General features: G+C 53.6%; 2 protein-coding genes across 6 annotated transcripts; both read right to left on the bottom strand.

The window, feature by feature from the left end:
- Positions 1-920: 920 nt before the first annotated feature.
- On the bottom strand, positions 921-6,550 carry Shisa8 (shisa family member 8). Of its 3 annotated transcripts, none has more exons than XM_085831405.1 (4): positions 5,609-6,550; positions 2,473-2,606; positions 1,752-1,898; positions 921-1,593 (listed from the first exon to the last, which is right to left on the bottom strand). In XM_085831405.1, exons 1-4 carry the CDS (start codon positions 6,130-6,132, stop codon positions 1,187-1,189), a joined length of 1,212 nt encoding a protein of 403 aa, XP_085687531.1. In that variant the 5' UTR covers positions 6,133-6,550; the 3' UTR covers positions 921-1,186. The 3 variants fall into 3 exon arrangements, with proteins under 3 accessions (XP_085687531.1, XP_085687532.1, XP_021039977.1); XM_085831406.1 differs by having other exon boundaries at positions 921-1,590; XM_021184318.2 differs by having other exon boundaries at positions 921-1,546.
- A 10,344-nt stretch (positions 6,551-16,894) lies between these two features.
- Positions 16,895-18,090, bottom strand: Tnfrsf13c (TNF receptor superfamily member 13C). Of its 3 annotated transcripts, none has more exons than XM_085831787.1 (3): positions 17,922-18,090; positions 17,492-17,707; positions 16,895-17,073 (listed from the first exon to the last, which is right to left on the bottom strand). In XM_085831787.1, the coding sequence occupies exons 1-3, from the start codon at positions 18,088-18,090 to the stop codon at positions 16,895-16,897; spliced, it is 564 nt and encodes a 187-aa protein (XP_085687913.1). The 3 variants fall into 3 exon arrangements, with proteins under 3 accessions (XP_085687913.1, XP_021039808.1, XP_021039809.1); XM_021184149.3 differs by having other exon boundaries at positions 17,492-17,695; positions 17,946-18,090; XM_021184150.3 differs by having other exon boundaries at positions 16,895-17,040; positions 17,492-17,695; positions 17,946-18,090.
- Positions 18,091-24,482: the final 6,392 nt, after the last annotated feature.

Below are 24,482 nucleotides of genomic sequence, written 5' to 3'. Positions count from 1 at the left end.
TGATCATCAGGCCAACAGCTCTGAATCACACCCTTTCCTAAAAGGCATCAACTGTAGACTACACTGCCCAGAGGCCAGCACAGCTAGGAGGGTCTGCCTGCACCATGTTCACTAGAGTCGGCATTGCAGTGCTGGCCCCTGCCCTCTGCCTCAGCCTAGCCCCAGTGCAGATCTCAGACAAGGAACTCAGGTCCCCAAACCTTCATTTCTTTATCTGCAGACAGCCCTGCAGGTCTCTTCCCCTTAAATAAGAAATAGTAACATATGGTAGCTGTTGTTCAGACAGTGTGCCATCCCTGGGGAACACAGGGAGTGGTTTAGCTGAGGTCATATACCTCACCTGGCTGTAGCCAGGGTGTCCCCACACACACCAGAACATGGAACTGAGGACCTTGCAAACAGGCGCCGACAGTACCCTGGGCCTCAGCCAGGTACTGGGAGCCTCTGGCAGGAAGAGGGAAGAGAGCTGGAGGGGCCAAGCCTGTGCAGTGGGAGCACCCCAAGGGAGGGGCATTGCTAGGCTCCCATTCCAACATCTCCATCCCCCTTAACCCAGAGCAGCTCCTGGGAGGAGCCTTTTCTATCCTGAGCACCAGATGTCCATGTGGCCCACACCCATTAGGGGGGTGGCCCTGGGCCAATCTGGCCAAGCAGCCTGCAAGCCAGGAGCCGGCCCAGGGCCAGACTGTGTCAATGATGATCAGCCAGGCCAGGCTAACTCAAAACTGTTGAGTGAGAGATCAGCTGCGGGCTGGGGAGGGGCTAGCCTCTGGTAGAGCACAGGAACCCCCACAGGGGTAACAAGCCCGCCCGCTCTCCCCTGAACCCAGACCTTTGGATGACTGTGGCTCCATCTGCTCTGAGCATTGGTTGGCATTCGACCCAGCCATCCTCTCTGGCCACTTCTCTCTGGTTTGCACTGCTGTCTGCCCAGTCAATGACTGATGATCCCCTTGGGACAGGAACCACATTAGAGGCTTTATTTACACAGGTAAGGATAGCCCTACATTCCCAAGGACAGAACACCTGGCCCTACCCTTTTGGCCCTTTAGCCACAGGCTCTGAATGTCCTTGTTCCTGCTTGGATTCAAGCCTGCAGCGCAATTTCACGACCTGGGGCCCAGGACCCTACAGAAGGCTCCAATGGTTCCGTTCTAGACCGTGACCTCGGCTTTGCTGTTGGTGCTCAGGTGCCGGGGTCCTCTGCCCGCGCTGCTGTAAAAGCTCGCCTGCTGCGCGCTGAAGGCCTCGGGCAGCTTCTCCACGCTGAACTGACGCCGCGGCGCGTGGTTGGGCCGCCGGGGCGCTGGGGAGACCTGAGCCACCAAGTGGCTACGGGGGAGCGGCCTCGCGGGGCGGCCCGCGGTCCAGGCGGCATAAGGGACCGAGACAGGACCGGCCGGAGGTACGTAACCCGGAGGGGCCCAGGGACAGGCGTCAAGCAGCGCAGGCAAGTCCTCCGGAGGCCGCGGGGCCCGCGCAGGGAGGGTCCGCGGGCCCGTCTCCGTAGAGGGAAAACGTTGATAGAAGTCCTGGGGTGCAACCTCTGCGTGGGGAACAGGGCGAAGCGAGAGTCAGGCTGCTCAGCACCTGCTTTAGGTAATAGGGGGGGTGCGGGTCAGCGGGCTGGGGAGGGAGCCGATTGGCTGCTTGGGGACGTCCTGAACCCGGATTGGTCAAGCGGGCTCCCTTTTGAGGTGAAGAAGGTAGCATTATCCCTAGGGAACTGGCGACAGCAACACGCGCCTCACCTGTAGCCTTGAGCGCAGCTGCTTTGAGGGTAGCGAACTTGGCATAGTCAGGCTGCAACGTCAGGCTGCCACCACCCTGCAGCCTCGGGCCGCGCGGGGGTCCCGGGGTGGCAGACCCCAGAGGCGTATTATTGAGGCGTTTCTTGTCTGGAGGGGAAAGTGGAGTGTAAAGGAAAAAAGCTGAAGCTTGCCGAAAGCCACTACTTTTCAACTCCCTACCCTCCCCCACTGTAGCCCCAGGCTACTTGGGGGATGGATGGCTCCCCAGAACATCCTGGCTCGGCTCAGGAAAACATGAACAATGGCAGCAAGTCCCGAGGCCCCCTAATGGATGGGTCCCTAGCTAGCAAGACGCTAAATCCTGCGCCATGGAGATGGAGGGGCACTGAACCCTAGAAGCCTGCATGTAGCAGGTGGGGGAACCACTTACGCAAGACACAGAGGCGGGTTCCAGATCCACAAGCCAGAGCTTCAACCTAACAGCCCTAGCTAGCATATCTTGAATCTAGAGTCTTTCTCACAGTTTCGTTGCCCAGGAGACAAGATGGTTCCCCTCCACCGAGGGCTCATCCAGACCCCAATCACACCTCTGCACAGGCAGCCACTCATTTATATATGAAATGTAGCTGTCCACTCTCCTAAAGCTAGCCAACTCTCCCACCTCCTCCTCCTCCTCCTCCTCGGCCTTGGTGTAGGTGAGCCAAGCTCAGCTAACACTCACCTGTGCTGTTGTGGGGGGAACCCCGGAGAACACCGTCACCCATTTGTACCTGGACGCAGTTACCCAAGGGTGGACCCAGAGGCGGAGGCAGTGGTTCTTGGGGACCTGGCTGCTTGAGAAGTTCTGTCAGTGTCCTGTGGAGACAGAGAGATGTTGAGGGGGCTTGCAGCTTCTGCCTCTCCATCAGCCAGGATCTAATCTCATCAAAGGCTGGCCGTTGCCACCATGGCCTTGCCTGGTTTTGGTTTAGTTTTATTATTTTGTGTATCTAGGTATTTTGCCTGCATGAATATCTTCATACTGCATATGTGTGCCTGGTGCCCTTGGAGGCCAGATGAGGACATAACAGTCTTAGAATGGGGGTTACAGATGCTCATAAGCCAGTGATTCTCAACCTTCCTAATGCTGCAACAATCTAATACAGTTCCTCATGTTGTGGTGACCCCAGACTATAAGATTATCTTCACTGCTACTTCATAATTGTAATTTTGCTAGTTATGAATCGTAATGTTCTATAATAAATCTGTATTTTCCAATAGTCTGTGAAGGGATCACTTGACTCCCCCATCTCCAGGACTCATGACCCACAGGTTGAGAACCGCTATCATAAGCCAACATGTGGTTGTTGGGAATTGAACTTGGGTCCTCTGCGAGAGCAGCTAGTATTCTTAACCGCTATGTCCTCTCTCCAGTTCCCAGTGGTCTCGCTTTGTATCTCTGGATAGTTCTTTCAACCTCTCAGTTCTCCCTTCTGTTCTTTCTAGTGACCTCAGATAGCTCAATCCTCCTACCAGGCATGGCCTGTCTCACTTACAGCCCCAAGATGGCCATCTCCCAAAGCAGGTCAGGAAACTAATGAGGTCATACGTAACTAGGGCCACCTCCTGTTCCTGAAGCTCCTTCCTGGAGTTCATTCTCCAAGACCCTCCCCATCGAGCCTCCTGTCCCAGCTCTTCGAATCCAGTATCCTCCTCCTCCTCTTTTTCCTCCTCTTCCTTATCCCATCTTCTTATTCTTCAAATGCTGCTGGAGTCCCTCCTCCAAGATCTCCCTTACCTATACTCCCGCTGTGTGGGCTTCTGCCAGGCCTGGGGCCTCGCTGGCATACGGACAAGGAAGGCAGACAACAAGGAAAAGAGGGGAGCCATGGAGATCCCTCTGTGGCAGCCCAACACCCAAAGGCTGTATGACCTTGGGCAGCTGCCTCCCTGGGTATCCAGAACACCCAGCCCCCACCAGCTGTGACAGTGTCTGACTGAGCCATCCCCGTAGACAACTCAGCCTTCAGCCCAGCTGCCTGCAGAACCCAGAACCCATGATTTTCTCCCACTTGGCCTGGCCCTCTTTCTGGGGCTGAGTTACGGCTGATTAACGAAGAGGCACACTGAAAGACACCTGAGGTGGCCAAGGATCAGCTGCAAGGTGTCTGCAGGCTGCCTAAGATGACCTTGCCTTTCCCACTCCCCAGCCACTCGTGCCATTATCCCAACACCGGGCAAGCACTGATAAGTCAGTTCTGTGTAGGGAAGGAAGGAGCCTCGCACCTCTGGGCCTTTGCACGGATTCTCCAAGGCCCGACTCCAGTCTGCTCCAACCCCTCTAGCCGTCCTTCCCTAGCTGTCAGAATCAGCATGGCTGAATGAGAGAGAAACTTGGGCAGGGGGTTCAGAACACACTGCCCAGGAGCCCAGAGGAGAGAGTCAAAGCACAGGGTTGTGAGCACACAAGCAAACCTGGGCTTGCACAAGTCGGCTATAGACTGGCCCAGCCACCCCTATACTACAGTGGATCTCTGGCTCCCACTGCCTCTCTGGCCTCCCCACTGCCCACCTTTGTCCTGGAAGAGAGATTCCCACATTCAGAGGCTGAGTTTCTGCCCCTGCAACATTCAGAAGCCCCTGCTAAATCCCGCTGCAATTCAGTGGCTTCAAAGAAACACAAAGTGCCCGGTGGTGGGATAGGTGGCAGGATAATTGGCACGAGTGGCTGAGGAGTGGGAAAGGTGAGGTCATCTTAGGCAGCCTGCAGACACCTTGCAGCTGATCCTTGGCCACCTCAGGTGTCTTTCAGTGTGCCTCCTCGTTAATCAGCCGTAACTCAGCCCCAGAAGGAGGGTCAGGCCGAGTGGGAGAAAATCATGGGTTCTGGGTTCTGCAGGCAGCTGGGTTGAAGGCTGGGTTGTCTATGGGGACGGCTCATCACCCTTTATGCCCTCCAGGTGTCTGGAAGGGATGGGCTTAGTGGTCTGGGACAACTACTCTCATGATCTGCCCCCGGGCACATCTGGTCCACCACATGTGTATGGCGGGGGAGGGGCGTCTCTTTATTATAACTCCCACTTGCTGCCTGTTGCATGTGGTGCCCACAGTCTACATGCCCAGTGGGGCTGGGACCTGGGTGGAAAGGAAGGGAGAGCACAAACAGGACAGGGGATTTGCTGGGGGTAGGGGGGGTGAGGGGGAGCATAAGTGGAAGAGATCCAGCCATGATCAGGACAGAATTTCAGCTCCCAGCGTTCCCATTCGGCTGACAAGTCAAAATAAACTCAAAACTTAGCTAGCATCTGGCGGGGTCTCTAAAACACAGGTCTAGATCCCTCCACACTCCCATTCTGAGCAGCTGGAAAGCCAGACCTTTGCCTGGGGGGCTACTGGGGAGGGGATGCTTCTGAAATTCCAAGGAATGAAGGTCAGGTTTGAGTCACACTGGGTTGGGGAAATGGATGGAGGTGGGAGGAGGGCGGGAGAGGGAGATGCAGCAGGGAACCCGGCAAGCATCCACTCCCTTCGCTAAGCCCACGACCACCCTTAAAACTGCCCCAGTCCAGTGGCTTCATCGTCCGTGCCCCATTCCTTGGACAGCGACTTTTTGTCTTCCGCAGAGGAGGTTAGAGCCACAAGGAGCCCAGTACAGGCAGGGAAGGTCAAGGGGAGAGAGAGCTATCAGGTATCTATCTCCCTCTGTGAAGCAGAGACGGGGAAGAGAGGTCCAAAAGAACAAAACAAAACAAAAAGAGAAAGGGACTGCGGAGAGGCCAAAGATTCAGAGGGTCCAGAAGGATGCAGTTGCAGTGAAATTTGGACCAACTAGGGACAGTGAAGACAAGACCGGCGGGCAGGCAAGCGGGCGCACTCACCTGGTCACCGTGCGCCGAGCGCGGGGGCTGTGCGCTCTCTCCAGGCCCAGGCGCGCCCCGATGCCGACCAGCACGAGTAGAGCGGCGACACCGCACACCGCGTAGACCGCAGTGTGGCTGCGCTCCCGGGCCGGGTCGCGCGGGGCGGCGGTGTCACGGGCGCGGGCAGGCGGCCGGCCAGTCTGCACCCAGGCCGGTGTGTCGTAGTTGGAGCAGCGGCTCTGGTCCAGGCGGCGCGGGCCGTCGTGGCAACAGAAGCGGTAGCCGCACGTGCCGCAGCAGAAGCTGTAGACGCCCGAGCTGCAGTTGAAGGGCGGGTCCCATTGGCCCATCACGTCGTAATAGCCGCGGCAGCGGTCGCCTCCCGCCGGTGCCACGGTACCGGACGCTGCGGTCTCCTGCTCCTCGGGAGCCCCCGCGCGGCCCGACGGCGACCCTGCCAGCAGCAGCGCCAGTCGGAGTGCGAGCGGGAGCCCATGCGGGCGCCGGCCACAGCGCTGTCCCCGCGCCCCAGCGCGCTCCATGCAGCCCGCTCCTTCTGCTATTGCGCCCGGCGCATGGCTCGGCGCGTGGCCGCTCTGCCAGGCTCCCCCAGCCCTCCGGGACCGGTCCCTCGGTCGCCCGGCTGCCCGCGCAGTCTCCCGGCCGACGCCTCCTGGTGCGTCTGCGGTTCCAGACACAAGTGAGCTCGGTGTGGAGTACGCGGGGCTGGATCTCCGGTGGGCGCGTTTTCCTCCGGGGCTCACCTCGGACTGCGCACGGTGGAGGCGGTCGGCGAGTGCTCGCCTGCACAGTTCCCGGCTCCCTCTGACCCCGGAGGGCGTGCGGGGCCTGGGTCTTTCGGGGACTGCGCCGGGCGGCGGGTCGCCGGATACCTCTGCCTTCCCGCCGCCCGCTCCGCGGTGCCCGCGCTCTGGATCTGGCTCCGGCTCGGGCTCCGGCTCCGGCGCGGGCTCGGCGCGGGCTCGGGCGGGCGGGAGGGAGAGGGAGCGAGGGGAGGAGGGCGGGAGGGAGGCAGAACCGGGGGAGGAGCGCGGCCGCTGCGCCGGGAGGGAGGGGTTCTGTAAGGTCAGTGCAGCAAGCGCGCCCCACCAGGGACCCTCTCCAAGACCTCCCTCAAATTGTTGTCGGAATTGGGCCCTCGAGGGGGCTCAGCTTAAGCTCTGGGGACTCGGATCTTGGCAGCCTTGGATGAGCGATTCCCTGCTTTTTAAGTAAGGGGACAGAGGCATAGAGATCAAAGCAGCCTGGAATTCACTGGGAAGGGACTCACAAATACACACACACACACACACACACACACACGCCCCAATGTTCCATCCCTGTGTCTGGTCCTGACATGAATGAAGAAGGCACAATAAGGACCCCCAACACAAAAATGGCAGAATCAAGCTTTGATCAACCCCTCTCTGGTCTGCCCCAGAGCATGTGCCCTGATTCTAAAACCTGGACATTTGGCTAGGGTCCTAGGATGTCCCAGTTCTGGAAACAGTCTGGCCAGAGCCCTCAAGTGGTCAGCTCCCCTCCATGGCCTCTGCCTTAGAAGGCTGAGCAGGTCCTGGGGACCAGGCCAGTTGTACTCCCCTGTCTGTCAACTCTCACTCCCTGGGACTCCCAGGTCCTTTCACAAGCTCAGGGAAAGAATGACAGGCATGGCTCAATGCCCCATTCCACCACTCCCCCGCTGAGCTGCTAAGGAGAATATGACCCTGATGCCAGTCATTGCCTCTCCCTGCCTCAGTTGCTACAGTAAAGGTCAAAAGGTCTTCTGGGAGCCAGGCTGTGGTGGCGCTCACCTTTAATTCCAGCACTTGGGAGGCAGAGGCAGGTGGATTTCTGAGTTCGAGGCCAGCGTGGTCTACAAAGTGAGTTCCAGGACAGCCAGGGCTGTACACAAAAACCCTGTCTCGAAAAACAAACAAACAAACAACAACAAAAAAAAACCCAACAACAACAAAGGTCTTCTTGGTGCCCGCAATGGCATAGCAGTGCTGAAGGCTTGCGGAGAGGTTGAAGAAGGAGGACCACTTGGGCTCACAACTTTGACCAGCCAGGGCAATGTGTTGAGACCCTGTCTCAAAAAGCAAACAGAACAAAATAGTGTCCTTTCACACACTAAGGACAAAGCAGGGGGATTCCTTGAGGCTAAATTAATCTAAATCAGAGAGGTTCTCAGCCTTCCTGATGCTGCAACCCTGTGACATAGTTCCTCATGGTGACCCCCACCATAAAATTGTTCAATTGCTCCTTTATAACTGTAATTTTGCTACTGTCATGAATCCTAATGTAAATATATAATATGTAGGATATTCGACACCCAACCCCTAGGTTGAGAACCACAGGTCTACACGGTGAGTTCCGGGAAAATTCTGTTTCAAGAAAAGAAAGAATGCCTTTAATCCCAGCACTTGGGAGGCAGAGGCAGGTGGATTTCTGAGTTCGAGGCCAGCCTGGTCTACAGAGTGAGTTCCAGGACAGCCAGGGCTCTACACAGAGAAACCCTGTCTCAAAAAAAACCAAAGAAAAAAGAAGAAAGAGAAAAAGAAAGAGAAAAAAAGAAAAAGAAAAAGAAAAAAGGAAGGAAGGGAAGGGAAGGGAAAAAAGAAGAAGGGAAGGAAAGCTGGCAATTTGGTTCTGGTCATGCATACCTGCAGACTTGAGGATTAGAAGTTCAAGACCAGCTTGAACCACATGAGACACTATTTCAAAAAACAAAACAAAAACAACCGCCCCCCCAAAAAAAAACAGTGAAATAAATCAAGACCTTTCTCTGAAAAGCAGATTCATAATCCATTCCTTCCAGGAGGTGGAGATGACCTCTCACTATCCAGATGGGGACACCAGGAGGGCAAGGCTAGGTTTCCAGTTGAGCCCTCTGTCCCCAGCTCAGCTCAGGTGCCTGTCAATACCTGCTGAATGGAACAGTGAAATGATACTTACTTCTAACTCCCGTTTGATGGGGAATTTAGCTGCTTTAGGGCTCACTCTTCTCCTTCCCACCTCTCCTCCTCCGGAGCCTGGAATCAGCTTATGAACGGGGAGGGTATGAGAGAGGAAGAGGAAGGATTTACATCCTAAGGAGGATCAAGTCCTGTTGTGTGAGATGAGGGACTGACAGGAATGTCAGGTATTAGTGGGCTAAGGCTGGGAGGAGGGTAACTACCCCACCCACAGGCTGTCTCCGTTCACCCTGGCTAAAGATGATCTCTTCCCCTCCCCGGACACATGCACACATACCCATGTAATTAATTCCCAATCCAGTCCTGAAGACCCTATCCCCATAAAAAGACTTTCTATATTGCCATTCAGAAAGGGAGGTGATGGAACAAGATGGACAGAGACAAGAAGGAAGCGCTTTAATCACCCACCAGGACCACACATTGTAGGGCATCACATTACAGACTATGTCATGACTTGTTTTCAGCTGGGGTGTTGTTGCTCCAATCAGAACTTCATAGCCGTGCTTTCTGATGCATCCTTCTCTGCTTCCTTCCCTGGCTTTCCTAACGATGGGATAACTGCCACCAACTGTGCTGTGTGTGCAGTAGGTTCCTATCACTCTGCCAAGCTACCTTGGTGTTTGTTGGGTGGGGGTGGGGGATTCTGAGGGTGGTCTCCCTCCACCCCCCTCTCTGAGCTGTACTTTGGAACTGTGTCATCTCCCAATGTACAGAGTCTCCTGTGGCTGCGTCTCTTCTGGGGTCTTCTCTTCCCCCTATTGTCTTGGCATTTGCTCCACGGGTGACCTCTTGTTGACCTGCAAATCTATGTGATGTTTCCATTGGTCCAGGGACTGATTCCAAACCTCATCCCATCCCCAGGTCTCTCCTCAGCTTAGCCTGATTCTGTGGGTTCTACGGTGAGCCAACTACCACAGGTGCCAACAACTATAGGGTCTGTGCCAAACTCTAGATGCCTGTCTGTGTGGACACATGGTCTTGGGGTGATGGGCAGCAGAGGAAGAGTAACTTAAAAGACACAGCTTGTCTTTGTTCTGGGGGTCTGACTCTCCACGCAGCTGATACTCCCACTTCAGGTACATGGCAGTGAGCTGGGCTAGGGGCGTCTAGAGATAATGCAGCCCAGTGAAGGTGAGACCCCATTATCCTGGACTCCAGGGCCTCTGAGCACATCAAAGCTCTAGGGCATCCGCCCCCTGTCTCTTTCCCTCCCAAGTCTGTGTCACCAAAAAATCGTCCATTGATCCAGGCTTAAAATAACCCCTGGCATCTGCAATGAGCCCCACGGGGCGGGCAAGAGGAGCCGAGTGTCTGCCTGAAGGGCACCCGCCCCGCCCCCAGCTCCCAGGGCTGGCAGCCGAGTGTGTGTGCGTGCAAGTGTGCAGGCGGTGTTGGAGTGTGCTCCTGGTTGTGAGTGAGAGAGTGCATGTGTGTGTGTGGAGGGGGGCAAGGGTGACGCTCTCAGGGGCCATCACTGCACTACGGGGTTTGCATGGGCATTTCCCTGCCTAACTCTGGCTGTGGGAGCCTGGGGGCCCCTGAAACTCTATGGACATTAGCGAAAGCAGGTGCTGGGCCTCCGCATCTGCATCTTCAATGTTAGGTGACCAGTCTGTCACTCTGTACAGACAGGAAGGTTTGGAATTTACTAGACAGAAACCTAAGAACAGGAGTGGGGGAAGTGGCTTGTTATGGCTGGCACACAGCCAGAAAGGATCAGGGTCTGGCCTGGAGCCACACTATGAGCCCTGAGCCCGCCTTTGTAGCGCTAGAAGCCCCCAGGATCCCAGGGAGGCTCTTCTTCCCCCATGACCTGCACTCAGGCAGCCTGTGCAGAAGGCCTCCCTTCAGCCACTGTTGCTTCTCCTCTTTCTCCTGTTTCCTGCCCTCCTGATGATGCCCTGTGTCACTGTAGACCTGTTACAATCCCTACTCTATGAGGGCCGGTCCATCTTTCTAGACCTTATTTTCTCATCAGCAAGATGGACGACTAGCAGTTCTTTCACAGAGCTACAAAGAGAAGCTGAAAGGCCCGACTGGAAACAGCCAGTATAGGCAACCACCTGGGAAAAGATAGTGACACTGGGTGCCACTCAAGGGAGAAGGTGACTCCTAAGCTCACTGTCTTCCATTTTCTCCAGAGATTGGGGGGATGTTAGACTCCCTGCTAGTGCAGATGCTGGCACCAGGAGGGGGTCTGGAGGGAGGGCCCTGGGCTGCCTTTGTCTCCTGAGAGGCAGCTCGTGACTCAGGCTCCAGCTGCCTGTAGGAGGGAGGGGGCGACCAGGCTCCTGAGGTCTCAAGGGAGCAGCAGGATTGGGGGGCTGGGCACTGCGACTCAACCTGCTAGTCCCAGTCATTCTGTATCCTGGCCTTCGCCCTTCCTGTTCAGGTAACCCCCCTCATTGTTTGCACCCACCGTGTTAGTCCCCCTTCAGGATTCCCCCAGAGGCCAGAGCTGGTGACAGCAGGGCTGGTGGAGGTTAGACAGGGCAGCCACGAGGTCAGGGAAGTTTTATCGGCTCATGTCTGGTGGGTAGCTCCCAGTCAGCTCAGAACGTGGGCCTGACCCTTCTCATCTGCACAACATGCTGAAGTGTGTGATTTCACACATCCAGGCCCCTCTTGCTCCAGCTGCAGTTACCTGAAGGCGCTGGAAGACTGCTCGTGAAAAGAGCTCGAGGAGGAAGGAGCTGGTGTTTGTAGCTTCAACAGTAGAGAGCTTGCCTAGTGTGCACAAGGGATTCTATCCTCAACACCACGAAAAGAAAAAGTCTGGTGTGGCAGCGAACACCATCACTTGTAAGGAGAAGACCAGATCAGGAGTTCAGGCCATTCTGGGCTACACAAAGAGTTCGAGCCTAGCCTGGACTACATGAGATCATGTCTCAAAAAAAAAAAAAAAAAAGAAAAAAAGAAAAGAAAAGAAAAAAAAAAAAAACTCAAACCAAAACAACAACAATAAAGAACAGATTTCTCCTACCGGACCAGCCTTTTGTAAGTCTGCATCCTTGGACCTCTGGCCACTCCCCTTTTGGCAACCTGGCCAGCCCTCAGCCCCGCCTCTCCATGGCTCTGCCCCACGCCCACCCTGCCCCATCTTTCCGACCTAACAGCTAGCAGTCGGGCTCTGACCTCCTGACCTGCACAGACAAACTTTCTCCCACCGTGGTGATGCTTGGCAGACCTGAATCTAGAGCTTTTCCCAGGTTCTCTAAAACTTAGGGATCCATCCCGTCCCGCCCCAGCAGCAGAGTCCTGGGACCAAAAGCTTGGCCGAGAAAGCCCGGCTCAAAGCGAGAACAGTCCACAGAGGGCACACAAAGATTTATTTATTTTATTTATATGAGTACACTGTTGCTGTCTGCTGTCTTCAGACACACCAGAAGAGGGCATCAGATCCGATTACAGATGGTTGTGAGCCACCATGTGGTTGCTGGGAATTGAACTCAGGTCCTCTGGGAGAGCAGTCAGTGCTCTTAACCACTGAGCCATCTCACCAGCCCAGCTGGGTAGTCTTTAGGAGCTGTTTTTGTTTTTGTTTTTTAAGACAAGATCTCTGAACTGGATACTTAGCTGAGTATGGTCTTGAACTCCTCATCTTCCTGCATCCACCTTCCAAATGCTGGGATTACAGGTGTGAGCCACTGTGCCAAGTTTTATACTGTGCTGGAGGCAGAACTAAGAGCCTCAAGCATCTAAGCAAGGACTCCACCAACTGAGCCACATCCCCAGCTACGAGCCCCAGCTCTTGACATAGACGCAGGCCTTGAGACATGCTATCAGCTTCTAAGGACAGTGCTGTCTGGTGCGCGCACGTGCGCGCATGTGTGTGTGTGTGTGTGGGGGTGGTCAGCAGGGCTTCCCCTCTGGCTTCTCTAGTGAACCCTCCACCTCCACCTTGCGCCCCCAGTCTTGGAGCTGCCAGGCAGGAAGTGAAAACGGCCTGCAGGAAGCACCAAAAGGAACTGAGACTTCAGCCCTCTGCCCCCACCTGTTAGTCCCTGGGGACGTTGGGGAAACCAGACCATCCAAAGGAAAGGACACAGCTTGCGTAGGTGACCTCCCCGCCACCCCAACCCCGTAGGGTTGGGTAGGCATACCAGGTAGGGGCAGAAACCTCCATTAAGCTCCGCCCATCACTCATTGTGATTTGTGTCTCTGAACCACTCTTTTTTTTTTTTTTGGTTTTTCGAGACAGGGTTTCTCTGTGTAGCCCTGGCTGTCCTGGCACTCACTTTGTAGACCAGGCTGGCCTCGAACTCAGAAACCCGCCTGCCTCTGCCTCCCAAGTGCTGGGATTAAAGGCGTGCGCCACCACGCCCGGCTGAACCACTCTTACAGATGTAAGATCATCCCGACTCTCAGAGGTCGTTAGAAAGGTCAAGGCCATTGTCACTTTGGTCCTTCTGGTAAGAGAGACCACACAGTTTTTTTTTTTTTTTTTTTTTTTTTTTTTGCAGAAAGGAGGCGCTTGCTCTATGCCTGTGACACCAGCAGAGCCTGAAAGGGACCAGATGCTCAGATGGAAAACTTGACAAGCATCGAAAAGCCCAATTGGGAGTGTTTCAAGACAGAAACCTACTGTATGTGACGTTCAAGATAGGACTTAAAGGAAAAAGTCTGGGGAGGGGGCAGGGCACACTAGTGGATGTCAAGGGTCACCTTGCGGGATTCAGCCCTCTCCTTCCACCACACAGGGTCTAGGATCACATTTGGGTTTCCAGGCTCAGCAGCAAGCACCTTTCCTCCATCCATGAGCCATCTTTGACCGGAAATGGGGCTTTTGAGTATGTGACGGTTATAGCTGACATTATAGATGACAGCACACACTGCATACGAAGAGGCTGGTCCTCTGGGCCACGGTCAGCTCTCCTCAGCCTCCAGTAAGGACTTCCACAATGCACCTTCCCACTCATATGCAAAATGACTGTCTTGATTTAGATTTAATAATTTTTTTAAAGATTTATTTATTGATTATATGTAAGTACACTGTAGCTGTCTTCAGACACTCCAGAAGAGGGAGTCAGATCTCATTACGAATGGTTGTGAGCCATCATGTGGTTGCTGGGATTTGAACTCCGGAACTTCGGAAGAACTGTCGGGTGCTCTTACCCACTGAGCCATCTCACCAGCCCTTAATAATTGTTTTAACCAAACATGAGTCCCCCACTTCCCCCTTCCAGCCATTGTCATGGAGATGAATCATGGAGATGAAGTGAAGAATGGTGGACAAAGATCCTCAGAAAGAAACACCTATGACAAACAGGGAGGGGGTGCCAACTTCACTGCCTGCCTGGTGGTGCAGCCCTTGTGTGTGTGTGTGTGTGTGTGTGGTGTAGTGTTCCTGCTCCTTGTCCCCCCTCCACTTGCTTTTCCTGCCTTTCCCAAAGAGCTCCCTTCTTCTCCTTCGTTTTTTTTTTTTTTTAGACAGGGTTTCTCTGTACAGCCCTGGCTGTCCTGGAACTCACTCTGTAGACCAGCAGGCTGGCCTCGAACTCAGAAATCCACCTGCCCCTGCTTCCCAAGTGCTAGGATTAAAGGCGTGCACCACCACTGCCCTGCTCCCTTCTTCTTAACAATGATAATGCCAGGTTCTCTGGCTACCTAGGCTTCGGTTTCCTCACTGTGAAATGGGGACGAGTGTCAGACTTCTCTCAGGTCCCTTCCAGCTCTTCTCCATTATGGGCCGGGAGACCAGAAAAAGAACTTTGTACCCATCCCCCATTTCTCAAAAGAAACTGAGACTGAAGGAAACTGTGTACCAGCCAGCCACTTAGCTGGGATGGAGAGGTGCCAAAGGTTTGTATGCCCCATGGGGGTTTCACTAGCTTTTTTTTCACCGTCAGAGCCTAGACCCTGGCTATAGCTAATACAAGTAGCCAGGGTCAGTTCAGACTCCTCCAGCCCCAGGCTAGCACTAGTGGACAGCAATGGCCTGGCTGATGCCTGTCACCTGCTGTTGTCATCGGATCTCACCCTACTTACACAACCCCTGGAGAGAAGAACATCTTGGAAATAAATGTCCAGATTCTGGATGCTCTAAACTGCTACTGGGTACCATTTTCTAAACTAGGAAGGGACTGCACAGGAGAGCCAAATGCTGCCAGGCAGCTGTGAGTTCAAAGAGACTGGAAGGCAGGTTCAGAACTTAGACAAGACTCTGCAGAAGGACTCCACTTCTGACTCACAGGTCAGTGCTCCTTCCTATACATGCTAGAGTGCAGCTTCCCTGGGAGCAGGAGGGCAGGCAGGAGACATGATGGCTCCCTCTGAGTGTGCAATGTACCCCAGGTACTGGGGAGAGGGGATTAGTGGCTTCAGAGCAAAGAGCCCCACTGTCAGGGGACGGCTTCCACAAGGGTGGTGTTGAGCCTGGGGCCAGCTTGGCTGAGAAAGCCCAGCTCAAGGGGAGAGCAGTCCGTAGAGGGAACACAAAGGACCATCTTAGCTCCGCTTGCTGCAGAGCCACAGGCCTGCCTTGGCCTCTCTGTGAAGGAGCGCTGTACAGGTCACTGCTCAGCACACCACACTGCTGAGTGCCGCCTCCAGCTGGTCTCGGAGGGAGATTACCACCAGGATGTTCCATAGGCTTAAATTTAGACTCCAACCTGAGACTACAGACATCTGCCTATGAATCACAGGTCTCTAGAAACAGCCATCACAGTGAAGATGGCATCTTACGTCCTAGCAGACTGGGTCAAAGAAATCCATGGTTCTTCCTGGGTTACAGACAACCGAGCCTCCTCACTACCCTACCCAGGCCTCTCCCCTAGTCCCTGCTTATTCTAAAAACTGATCTTACAGTTAGGGCAACACTCACTGTAGAGTGCTGTTTAGTGCGGGTCCGGTCCCCAATATGGTGAAATATAAAATTACAGAGAAACTTGTACCAGATACCACAGCCAGACCATCAGCTGTTGCTGCCACTTGAGTCATCTTCAAAGCAGAACAGCGCCCCCAGCAGGAATTAAAGAAACACAGCACCCAGGTACAGAGTAAGTGTCTTCCCCGTAGCCTTTTTTTTATTCAGATTAATTTTGGTTTAACAGTACCTTTCCCAGCTCAAAGAAAAGCCTCTTACTCATCGTGCCTGTGTTAGTCCATGGTATATTGCCGTAACAAAACACCTAAGGCTGAATAACTTTACAAAGAAATGAGATTGATTTAGCTTACAGCTCTGAAGGTTCTAGGGCCCACATCTGATGATTGCCCTCTGGCTGGTGGTCCAGAGCTGGCACACGGCAGGAGAGGGGCGTGTTCATTGTCTCTGGTCTCCCCTTGTATGTTAGGGGCTCAGTCCTGATGGCTTTACCTCATCTTAGTCACCATCTAAGTATACCACTTCTAAATACCATGAAATTAATATAAAAAAAATAATAATAAAAGAAAAAAATCAAAATTTAAAAGTTTTTTTGGGAGGGTATTATTTTGAGACTTGGTCTCACCATTTAGTTCTGGCTAGCCTGGAACTTACTATGTAGACCAGGATGGCCTCCAACTCAGTTATCTGCCTGCCTTTGCTTCCCCAATGTTGGGATTAAAGGTGTGTACCATCATGCCCATCTTATTATATTTTATCATTTGTAAAAGAGTGTGTGTGTGTGTGTGTGTGTGTGTGTGTAGAATGTGCACGTGAATACAGATGCCCATGAAGTCCAGAGGCATCAGGTCCCCTGAAGCAAAAGTTATGCTCAGTAATGAGCCACCTGAAGTGCATTCTGGGAACCAAACTCTCATTCTCTGGAATCACAGTAAGCGCTGTTGACCATGAATTTCTCCAGCCGCTAATTTTGACATTTTTAAGTGTGCATGTGTGTGTGTGTGTGCATGCGTGTGTGTGTGTGTGTGTGCTCTAGAGCAAATGAGTGCTGGGTGCCTTTGGAGGCAAGGATGTTCCAGGGGCTGGAGTGACAGGTGGTTTTAAGCTGCCAGATCTGAGTTCCAGGAAGCTGAACAACTGGAGTCCTCGGCTAGAACAGCACACAAACCGAACTGCTGAGCCATACCTCCAGCCCAATAATCCAAAATTTTTAGAACGAGATTAAGTTTCCAGTCTCTGACTCATTACAGAGATTAATATGCAACCCTTAAGCCTTTGCAACCATCTGAAGGCACACAGGCTTACAAACCATCTCAGAAATGGAAAGTTCTCAAGCCAAGAGCTAACACAAAAGCAGTCTCATGTGGCCTGTAGTGTCTGGTTCTGCCGGGCTCACCTCCCCAGGCAAAGGACTCGGTCACTGAAGGGCCAAGTTCTTTCCCAAGCTGTTGGGTGAAGTCCACAAGCCCAGTAGAGATCCCTGGGTTCCAATCTCCACTGCTGCTATTGCTCTGGGCCAGCTGTCTTGGTGGTTACCAGCTCGGTGGAGCCCAGTTCTGTGGCGGGCACCGGGACGCTGTGGCGTGGCAGGGTACTGCCTGATTCTTCTTTGCGCGGAGGCCAGGTAGGAGCTGAGGCATGAGGGGTTTCTGAGGAGGGTACAAAGACATTTTCCAGGGACTCTGGGGTGGGAGAGGGACCAGGTAAGATAAGTCAGGAAGGTCTGAATCACAGCCTCCCCCCCAACGCCTGTTCTAGAAGCCTCCTCTGGGACAGCCCTAGGAGGAGGACGTGGAACAGCACGTGACAAGTCTTCAACACAGGAAGTGCTAAGTTCAGAGACTTGATGAGGTGAGGGAGAGGGGTGTCTGGCCAGCCCACAGGGCATAACCTAGCATCAGGCCCTTGGGCTCCCAAATGTCAGGGTAGACACCTCCATCCCAAACATCTCTTCTTGGCCTCTGGGTCTTCTTGCTTGTATTAAGGCTTGGGCTGTACTGTCCTCCCTGCTTTATGACAGCCTCAGAGTCAACTCCAGGTCTCCCTCAGTCCTGTGTCCCCCCCTCTCCCCCAACGTCCCCTAGCCCCGGCAGTTCTTACCTTGCTGGACTCCTTCTGAAGTGTCTGGGGAGGCCGTCCTGAGCTGTTGACGCCACCTCCAGCTCACCAGACTCACTAGACCCACCAGGGTCAGCGCCAGTATCAGTCCTAGGAGTGCGGGGGCACCGACGAGCAGCGCCACATCGGGTCTCAGAGCTGAGCCCTCCTGAGGCTGCAGAGCTGTCCCAGGCTTCAGGCTGCTTGCTGTTGGCAGAGTGGATAAGGGGATGTGGGGATGAGGGGATGAGGGGATAAAGGGATGGGGGGGGGAGGGGGAGACGGAGAGGGGCAGGGGAGGGGGAGGAGGGGGGAAAGAGAGATGGGGAGGGGGGAGGGAGAAACTAACAGTGAGGGACGCGGGAGACCACTGGCTCCAGGGTCAGCAGAGGAGCATGCGGCGCTGGTAGGCTGGATACATCAGGCAGGTCGCGCCTATCCCCATGCCTTTGCTTACTATGTCCAGTGTCCGGCGTGTGGAAGAGCGCACAGGACACGCAGTTTCGCACCAGAAGGTCGAAGCACTCGGTCTGATTGCACTGGGTGGGCACCGAGCTGTCCCGGCTCCTCCGGCTTCGGACCCGGAGTCTCCTGGCGCCCATGTCGCCGCCTCATGCAGCTGGGACAGTTCTGAGTCTGGGCTGTGTGCCCTGTAGTCCAGAAAGAAACCGCGACGCAGCATCCTCCGCCCCGCCCTTGCCTGCTGGGGTGGGACCACTGGGGTGGAGCTGCGACCTCGCCTGGAACCCCAAACCTCTTTCACCTGTGGTTCCTGCATTAAACCACTCAACTGTCACCGCAGACGACAGACAGCTGAGCATCATCTGCGCTGGGGGTCACACTGGAGCCTGCTCTTGGACAGCAGAGGGACCCTGCAGCCACCTACCTTTTCCAGTCCCCTGCTGCTGTGCCTCAGCAATACCAATTGTTCCCACTAACCATGTGCCTCCAAGTCCCTCCTGCTTCCTGCTCTGCCCTTCCCAGGGTTGAGACATCAGATCATCTTGAGTGGCCCATGGGAATGCCTATAGGGGTGCTGGAGGGACACCGATAAATAAAAGACTTCCTAATCTCACTGCCCTCTCTAATCTTCCATATCCTTGCCCTCTGCCCTGCCCTACCTCCCCGGCAGAGTCCCCTTTGAGAGTAATGGGGACAGATTGCCAGTCACCCTGGACTCCACAGGAGTGGGTAGGCATGGGGTCTGGCCTGAGGTCCACCAGTGCCAGTCAGCACCAACCATAACAGGAAAGTTCGATTGAGAAAATGACATGGTGTTGGTAGAGAGGTGGCCAGTGTAGGGTAGAACATGAGCAAAAGCCTGGTGCCTTAAATGGGAGGCTAAGTTGTGCTCAGATCTGTGGGGCAGGCTGGACCAGCAGAAAGCTTGGACTCTGGCCGCAGGGTGCTGGAGCCACACAAGCTTTCAGCAAGCAGAGCCCTGGGAAGACCTGAGGATTAGCAAGGGACCTCCCTGTCCCTGCAGTTCCTTTCTTAGATCAAAAGCTTGTTCACATCTGTGCCTGTTGTATCAGGCTCTGGCCCCCCCCAAACCTCCATGTTCTCTCCCACTTGTCTCTCTCATCAATGTCTCTCAGACTCAGCCCCAGTCACACAAACAAGCTCTCTGGGGGTCTTGGGATATGTGCAGCCCCCTCCCTCCAGGGGTCATGGCCTGGGAAATGCCAGAGGGAGCTGCCAGATAGGAGCTGGGACCTGGAGTTCCCTGTGGTGGGCCTCGTGGTGGGCCATATAGACCTCTGAACCCTCAGGGCTAGGGGCTTAGAGATATCTTTAGCAGCTGCAAGGGGCAGGGAAACATGCCCTCCAGGCCACACATACTGGAAACCAACCAACATGGCCACTGCTTGAGGGATGCTGAGAGAAAGGTGAGAGCAGCGTTGCTAGGGATGGATGGAGGGGTCCAGCTGGAGTGGAGGCCTGGTGGTGAGGAGACCTCTTGTGTTTTGAGTGTGTGTCTCTGTCTGCCTTGTGCTTTAGTGGGAAGGGCCTTTGGCTGCTTCAGATTGGAGACTGGATGGAAAGGCAAGGAGGCTGGTGCTTTAGTCCAGGGCTGGGGATGATGAGAGGGGATCAAAGTTGTTAAGAGGAGACGCTGAGGACCACCACAGAAATGGGCTTCTAGGGCTTCTGGCCCATTGCCTGTCCACCCCCTTGCCTATGGGCCAGCAACTCCTCAGCAGGAAGGTGTAGGCGTCAGCGTAGCTGCAAAGGAGAAGTGGGTCTGGGAGGGTGGGTGTGGGTGTGAGTGTGGGTGTATGGGGATGTGGGGGGAGGGAAAGGGTATGGAGAGGAGCCCTTCTCATAGGACAGAGGCATGAAGGTAAAGACCAGACACTTCGCAGCAACCCTCTGCCCTCACTCACCTCTGTCACTACTGGGCCGCTGTTACTTATCACCGTTAGGGCCATGGAGCCTTGCTTATGTGCCAGGCATCTTAGCTTTGGTGTCCGACACTGGAGCCGAACAGACTGAGGCTTACAGGAATTTAGGGCTAGGATAATGCACATGGACCACACCAAGGAAGCCAGCCTGCAAGCAGGAAGTTACACTTCCCTACAGGATGAAGATCATTAGCTGCTCCAGCTCCTGCAGCAGACAGGGCTCATCTCAGAGCATCAAGCAAGAGGGCTGGAACTCACAGTCCCAATTACAAAGCCCTTCACCTCAGCCAGAGGGACTTTTGACATCTGGAAGGACAGGAGCAAAATTAGTCACTTGACACAAATGTTTGTCTGTCGGGCATTTCCTAGGGGTCCCATTGAGACAGGTGCCAGACTAAGCTGGGGCCGGGTGTGTGTGTGTGTGTGTGGGGGGGGGCGGGACAGGACAGCAAAAGGCCTGTGGGATTCATGTCTGTGGTGTGTCCAGGTGCCTGACCTCAGCTAGGTATTTTCACTTGAACCCTGCAGTGGGGGTGGGGCAGAGGCTGTGGTGGTCCTTGAATCTCTACTTGGATGGTTTCGTCTCATGGTTAAGAAGAGAGATTTGCGAGGCCAGCCTGGGTTAAACAGAGAAACCGTGTCTTGAAACTCTACCCCCCCCCCAAAGGAAGAAGAGAGATTTGGGGACTAATGCTATCAGTTGATAGAACATTTGCCTAGCATGCACAGGTAGAACATTTGCCTAGCATGCACAAAGTTCTGGGTTCTGGCCCCAGCACTGCATGGGCTAGGAATCTAGACTACACCTAGGGAGGTGGGGGGCCCAGAAGTTCAAGGCTATCCTTTGGTGGCATAAGGGGCTTGAGGAGTCCATCCTGGCCTACATAAGACCCAGAGATCAAGAGAGAACAAAAGGGGGGGGGGAGAGAAGGGAAGGGGGAGAAAGAGCTCACCAATGCAGGAAATGTTAGGCGAAACCTTCAATGTGTTTTCTTTCTTTCTTTCTTTCTTTCTTTCTTTCTTTCTTTCTTTCTTTCTTTCTTTCTTTCTTTCTCTCTTCTTTCTTTCTTTCTTTCTTTCTTTCTTTCTTTCTTTCTTTCTTTCTTTCTTTCTTTCTTCTTTCCTTCCTTTCTTTTTCTTTTCCTTTTTTCTTTTTTTTTTTTCTCGAAACAGGGTTTCTCTGTGTAGCCCTGGCTGTCCTGGAACTCACTCTGTAGACCAGGCTGGCCTCAAACTCAGAAATCCGCCTGCCCCTGCCTCCCGAGTGCTGGGATTAAAGGCGTGTGCCACCACGCTATCTGAATCACATGGATTTACTACCAGCTTCTTGAAAAGGAGTCGACTCAGACAAATGACGGACAACAGCACAGGGCATAGTCTGCGGGTGGCGTGGCTTCTGTGTCCCCTCTAGCCACCTTCTCAAGCCAGAAGCCCTTCTGTGCCACTTTTGAGTATGAGATAATCAAGAAATTAATTTCTTTCTTTTTTTATGTGAGTATACTATAGCTGTACAGATATGGTTGTGAGCCTTCATGTACTTGTTGGGAATTGAATTTAGAACCTCTGCTCGCTGAGGCCCAAAGATTTATTTATTATTATACATAAGTACACTGTAGCTGTCTTCATATGCATCAGAAGAGGGCATCAGATCTCATTACAGGTGGTTGTGAGCCACCATGTGGTTGCTGGGATTTGAACTCAGTACCTTCGGAAGAGCAGTCAGTGCTCTTGCCCTCTGAGCCATCTCACCAGCCACAAGAAATTAGTTTCAAATTTTCTGTAGGGTTTGCACATTTTCCTTTTAACAGGGCTTTGTCTTGCTTTTTTTTTTTTTTTTTTTTTTTTTTAAGATTTATTTATTTGCCAGGCGTGGTGGTAGACGCCTTTAATCCCAGCACTCGGGAGGCAGAGGCAGGCGGCCAGCCTGGTCTACAAAGTGAGTTCCAGGACAGCCAGGGCTATACAGAGAAACCCTGTCTTGAAAAAAGTCCCCCCCCCAAAAAAAAAGATTTATTTGTTTATTTATTTTATGTATGTGAGTACATTGTGGCTGTCTTCAGACACACCAGAAGACAGCATTGGATCCCATTACAGATGGTTGTGAGCCACCATGTGGTTGCTGGGAATTGAACTCAGGACCTCTGGAAGAGCAGCCAGTGCTCTTAACCACTGAGCCAGCTCTCTAGCCCCTGCTTTTTTTTTTTTTTTTTTTCTTTTAAAACGTTATTTATATATCTGTTTAGGACAGGATCTTGCCTTGGTGCCGAGGCTGGCCTCAGACTTCAGGGCTCAAGCAAGCTTCCTACCTCTGCCTCTTTTGTAGCTGGGCCTACAGGGACATCCCAGCAGCCCAACCTTTTACCCATTAAGAAAAACCAAAAAGTGCAATTTTTACTTCAAACTTTTGATAGGACTTCAGTGCATTCTTCTCTTTCCTTCCCATGCTGCTACAGATGGTATCCAGAGAGCCAGCCCTTGGGGGGTGGAGGATGGGGCAGGAGGATCAGGAGTCCAAGGCCAGGTTGGGTTACACAAAACCCTTGCTTCAAAACACCAAAATTTTATTTTATTATTGTGTGTATGACATGTGTGAGCGAAGCACACGTGTGCCCAGGTGCACACCATGTCAGAGGGCAGCTCTCGAGAATTGTCGGAGGCACGCTCAGGTGGCCGGCTCATGAAGTGAGCACCTCTTAACAGCCTGTTCATATCATATTCTTGAATATAAAATGACGGATCTTTGAAGCCAGGTGGTGGTGGCACACACCTTCGATCCCAGCACTTAGGGGGCCAGCCTGGTCTACAGAGTGAGCTCCACCAAAGTCAGGGCTTACAGAGAAGCCATCTTGAAAAACCAAAAATAAAAATTAAAAAAAATGCCGGGCATGGTGGTGCACGCCTTTTTATCCCAGCACTTGGGAGGCAGAGGCAGAGGCAGGCGGATTTCTGAGTTCAAGGCCAGTCTGGTCTACAAAGTGAGTTCCAGGACAGCCAGGGCTATACAGAGAAACCCTGTCTTGAAAAAAAAAAAAAAATTAAAAAAAAAAAAAGGGACTTTGTCGCTGAAACGGCTTCTTAATCAAATTTTTGTCTTGCTGGTCTCCACCTTTTCATTTGCTAAACGCTGGCTTTGAACTCACAATTTAGCCAAGGGTGGTCTTGAACTCCTGGCCTTTTCACCAAGTGCTAGAGCTAAGGGCATTCTAGGCCCAGATTAGAGGCCTCTCAGAGATCCACCTGCCTCTCCCACTTCTCAGTGTTGGGATTAAAGTCCCTGACACCAGACTTTTTCTTCCCCAAAGGTAATTCATTTCGGGGTGGGGGTAGGGTTTGGAATTCTTGCCCTGAAAACCTACCCAGTTTCCGAGGAAGACACAGGCTTTCAGGGGCAGAGAGCTCTTACAGGATGCACCAGCAGGAACAAAGGCCTTGATGGGGGTCTGCACCCACCTGACTGCAGAGCCTGTTACACGTCCTTCATGCTTCAGAGACAGGGTCAGGGAAGTAAGGCTACTTTGTGTCTGTGGGACAAGCCCAGTGTGGTGAGGGTTGGGGAGGCAGTCCCTGGGGACAGAGAGGCCCAACCTCCCAGATCCGCATGTGAAACTGCTGAGACCTGCCTGGGGTGTTCTCAAGCAGCAAGGCCAGTTTTAGCTTTAATACCTGCCGGCTCATTAAGAGCCCATCAACACCAGAGTTTCTGGGTTTGAAGTGGTGGCAGTCCCCCAGTGCCCGTGCTCCCTGAACAGCCCCAGGGACACACTCGATGGCTTTTTGTTCATTTGAGACATGAGTCATAACATGGACTGCCGTGGGGCCTTCCCAGTGCCCAGGATCTTCACGTGCACCCTTCCAGCCCCACCCTGTTTCTCAGTGTCCAGTTCTCAGAGGAGACGCTCCCTTGCCCTCCCCGTCTTGTATCTAGTTCTGAGAAATGGGGATGATCCTGGAAAGTCCCCTTCAGTGGAGACAGAGGGAAGGACAATGTCAGGCTTTCCGTTCACTGAAGAGGGATGGGAATGGTGGGCGATCAGGACAGAGTCTGCAGCAGGAGCCCCGGGCACAACAGTGGTCAGGGAGGCCTCTGCCTCTTCTCTTTTGAGCCCAGGCCAGTCAATGGCAGGCCATGCCTTTCCAGGAAGCAATGCCCCATTCACTCTCCACAGCCTGGGCTACTCATGCCCAGCCCCCTCTCCCTACACACCCACTTTGCACTGGGTTCCAGTTCTGTCATTCTGTAAGCCTGGCCTTGGTGTGGGGACACAGGGCCTTCAGTACTAGACAAGAGACCACAGACCTTCAGCCTCTTGGCTGCAGCGTCAAGTCCCACCCAGGGGCCCCAATAGGCAGCTGTGCACCTGCAGTGAGGCTGTGGTGGAGGAGTGGGAGCTTCCCCAGCTTGTGGAATGACCTGTGGTTGGGCTCTGGGCCTCCTGGAGACCCCACGGATGGCTACTTCACCATCTGGGAAGTACCCACTACGTACCAGACACCCAGTAAGTCCTGGAGCAGCAAGCAGCATCAGGCAGCCCATAGAGCCAAATTCCAGCAAGGAACCATTCTAGTAGGTGGAGGGTAATAAGGGCTGT

Source organism: Mus caroli, unplaced genomic scaffold (genome assembly GCF_978045245.1).
Source record: "Mus caroli unplaced genomic scaffold, Mus_caroli_1 scaffold_16, whole genome shotgun sequence".
Taxonomy (NCBI): domain Eukaryota; kingdom Metazoa; phylum Chordata; class Mammalia; order Rodentia; family Muridae; genus Mus; species Mus caroli.
This window is presented reverse-complemented; position numbering and strand designations above follow the sequence as displayed.

Bases quoted from the DNA above. Each gene is read 5' to 3' on its own strand.
- Shisa8 (XM_085831405.1), bottom strand. From the start codon at position 6,132: ATGGAGCGCGCTGGGGCGCGGGGACAGCGCTGTGGCCGGCGCCCGCAT. The intron at 2,607-5,608 runs GTGAGTGCGCCC...CTGTCTCCACAG, and splicing joins GCTCGGCGCACGGTGACCAG to GACACTGACAGAACTTCTCA. The intron at 1,594-1,751 runs GTGAGGCGCGTG...TATTACCTAAAG, and splicing joins AGCTGCGCTCAAGGCTACAG to CAGGTGCTGAGCAGCCTGAC.
- Tnfrsf13c (XM_085831787.1), bottom strand. From the start codon at position 18,090: ATGGGCGCCAGGAGACTCCGGGTCCGAAGCCGGAGGAGCCGGGACAGC. The intron at 17,708-17,921 runs GCGACCTGCCTG...TCCCCTTATCCA, and splicing joins GCAAAGGCATGGGGATAGGC to CTCTGCCAACAGCAAGCAGC. The intron at 17,074-17,491 runs GTAAGAACTGCC...CTCCCACCCCAG, and splicing joins TTCAGAAGGAGTCCAGCAAG to AGTCCCTGGAAAATGTCTTT.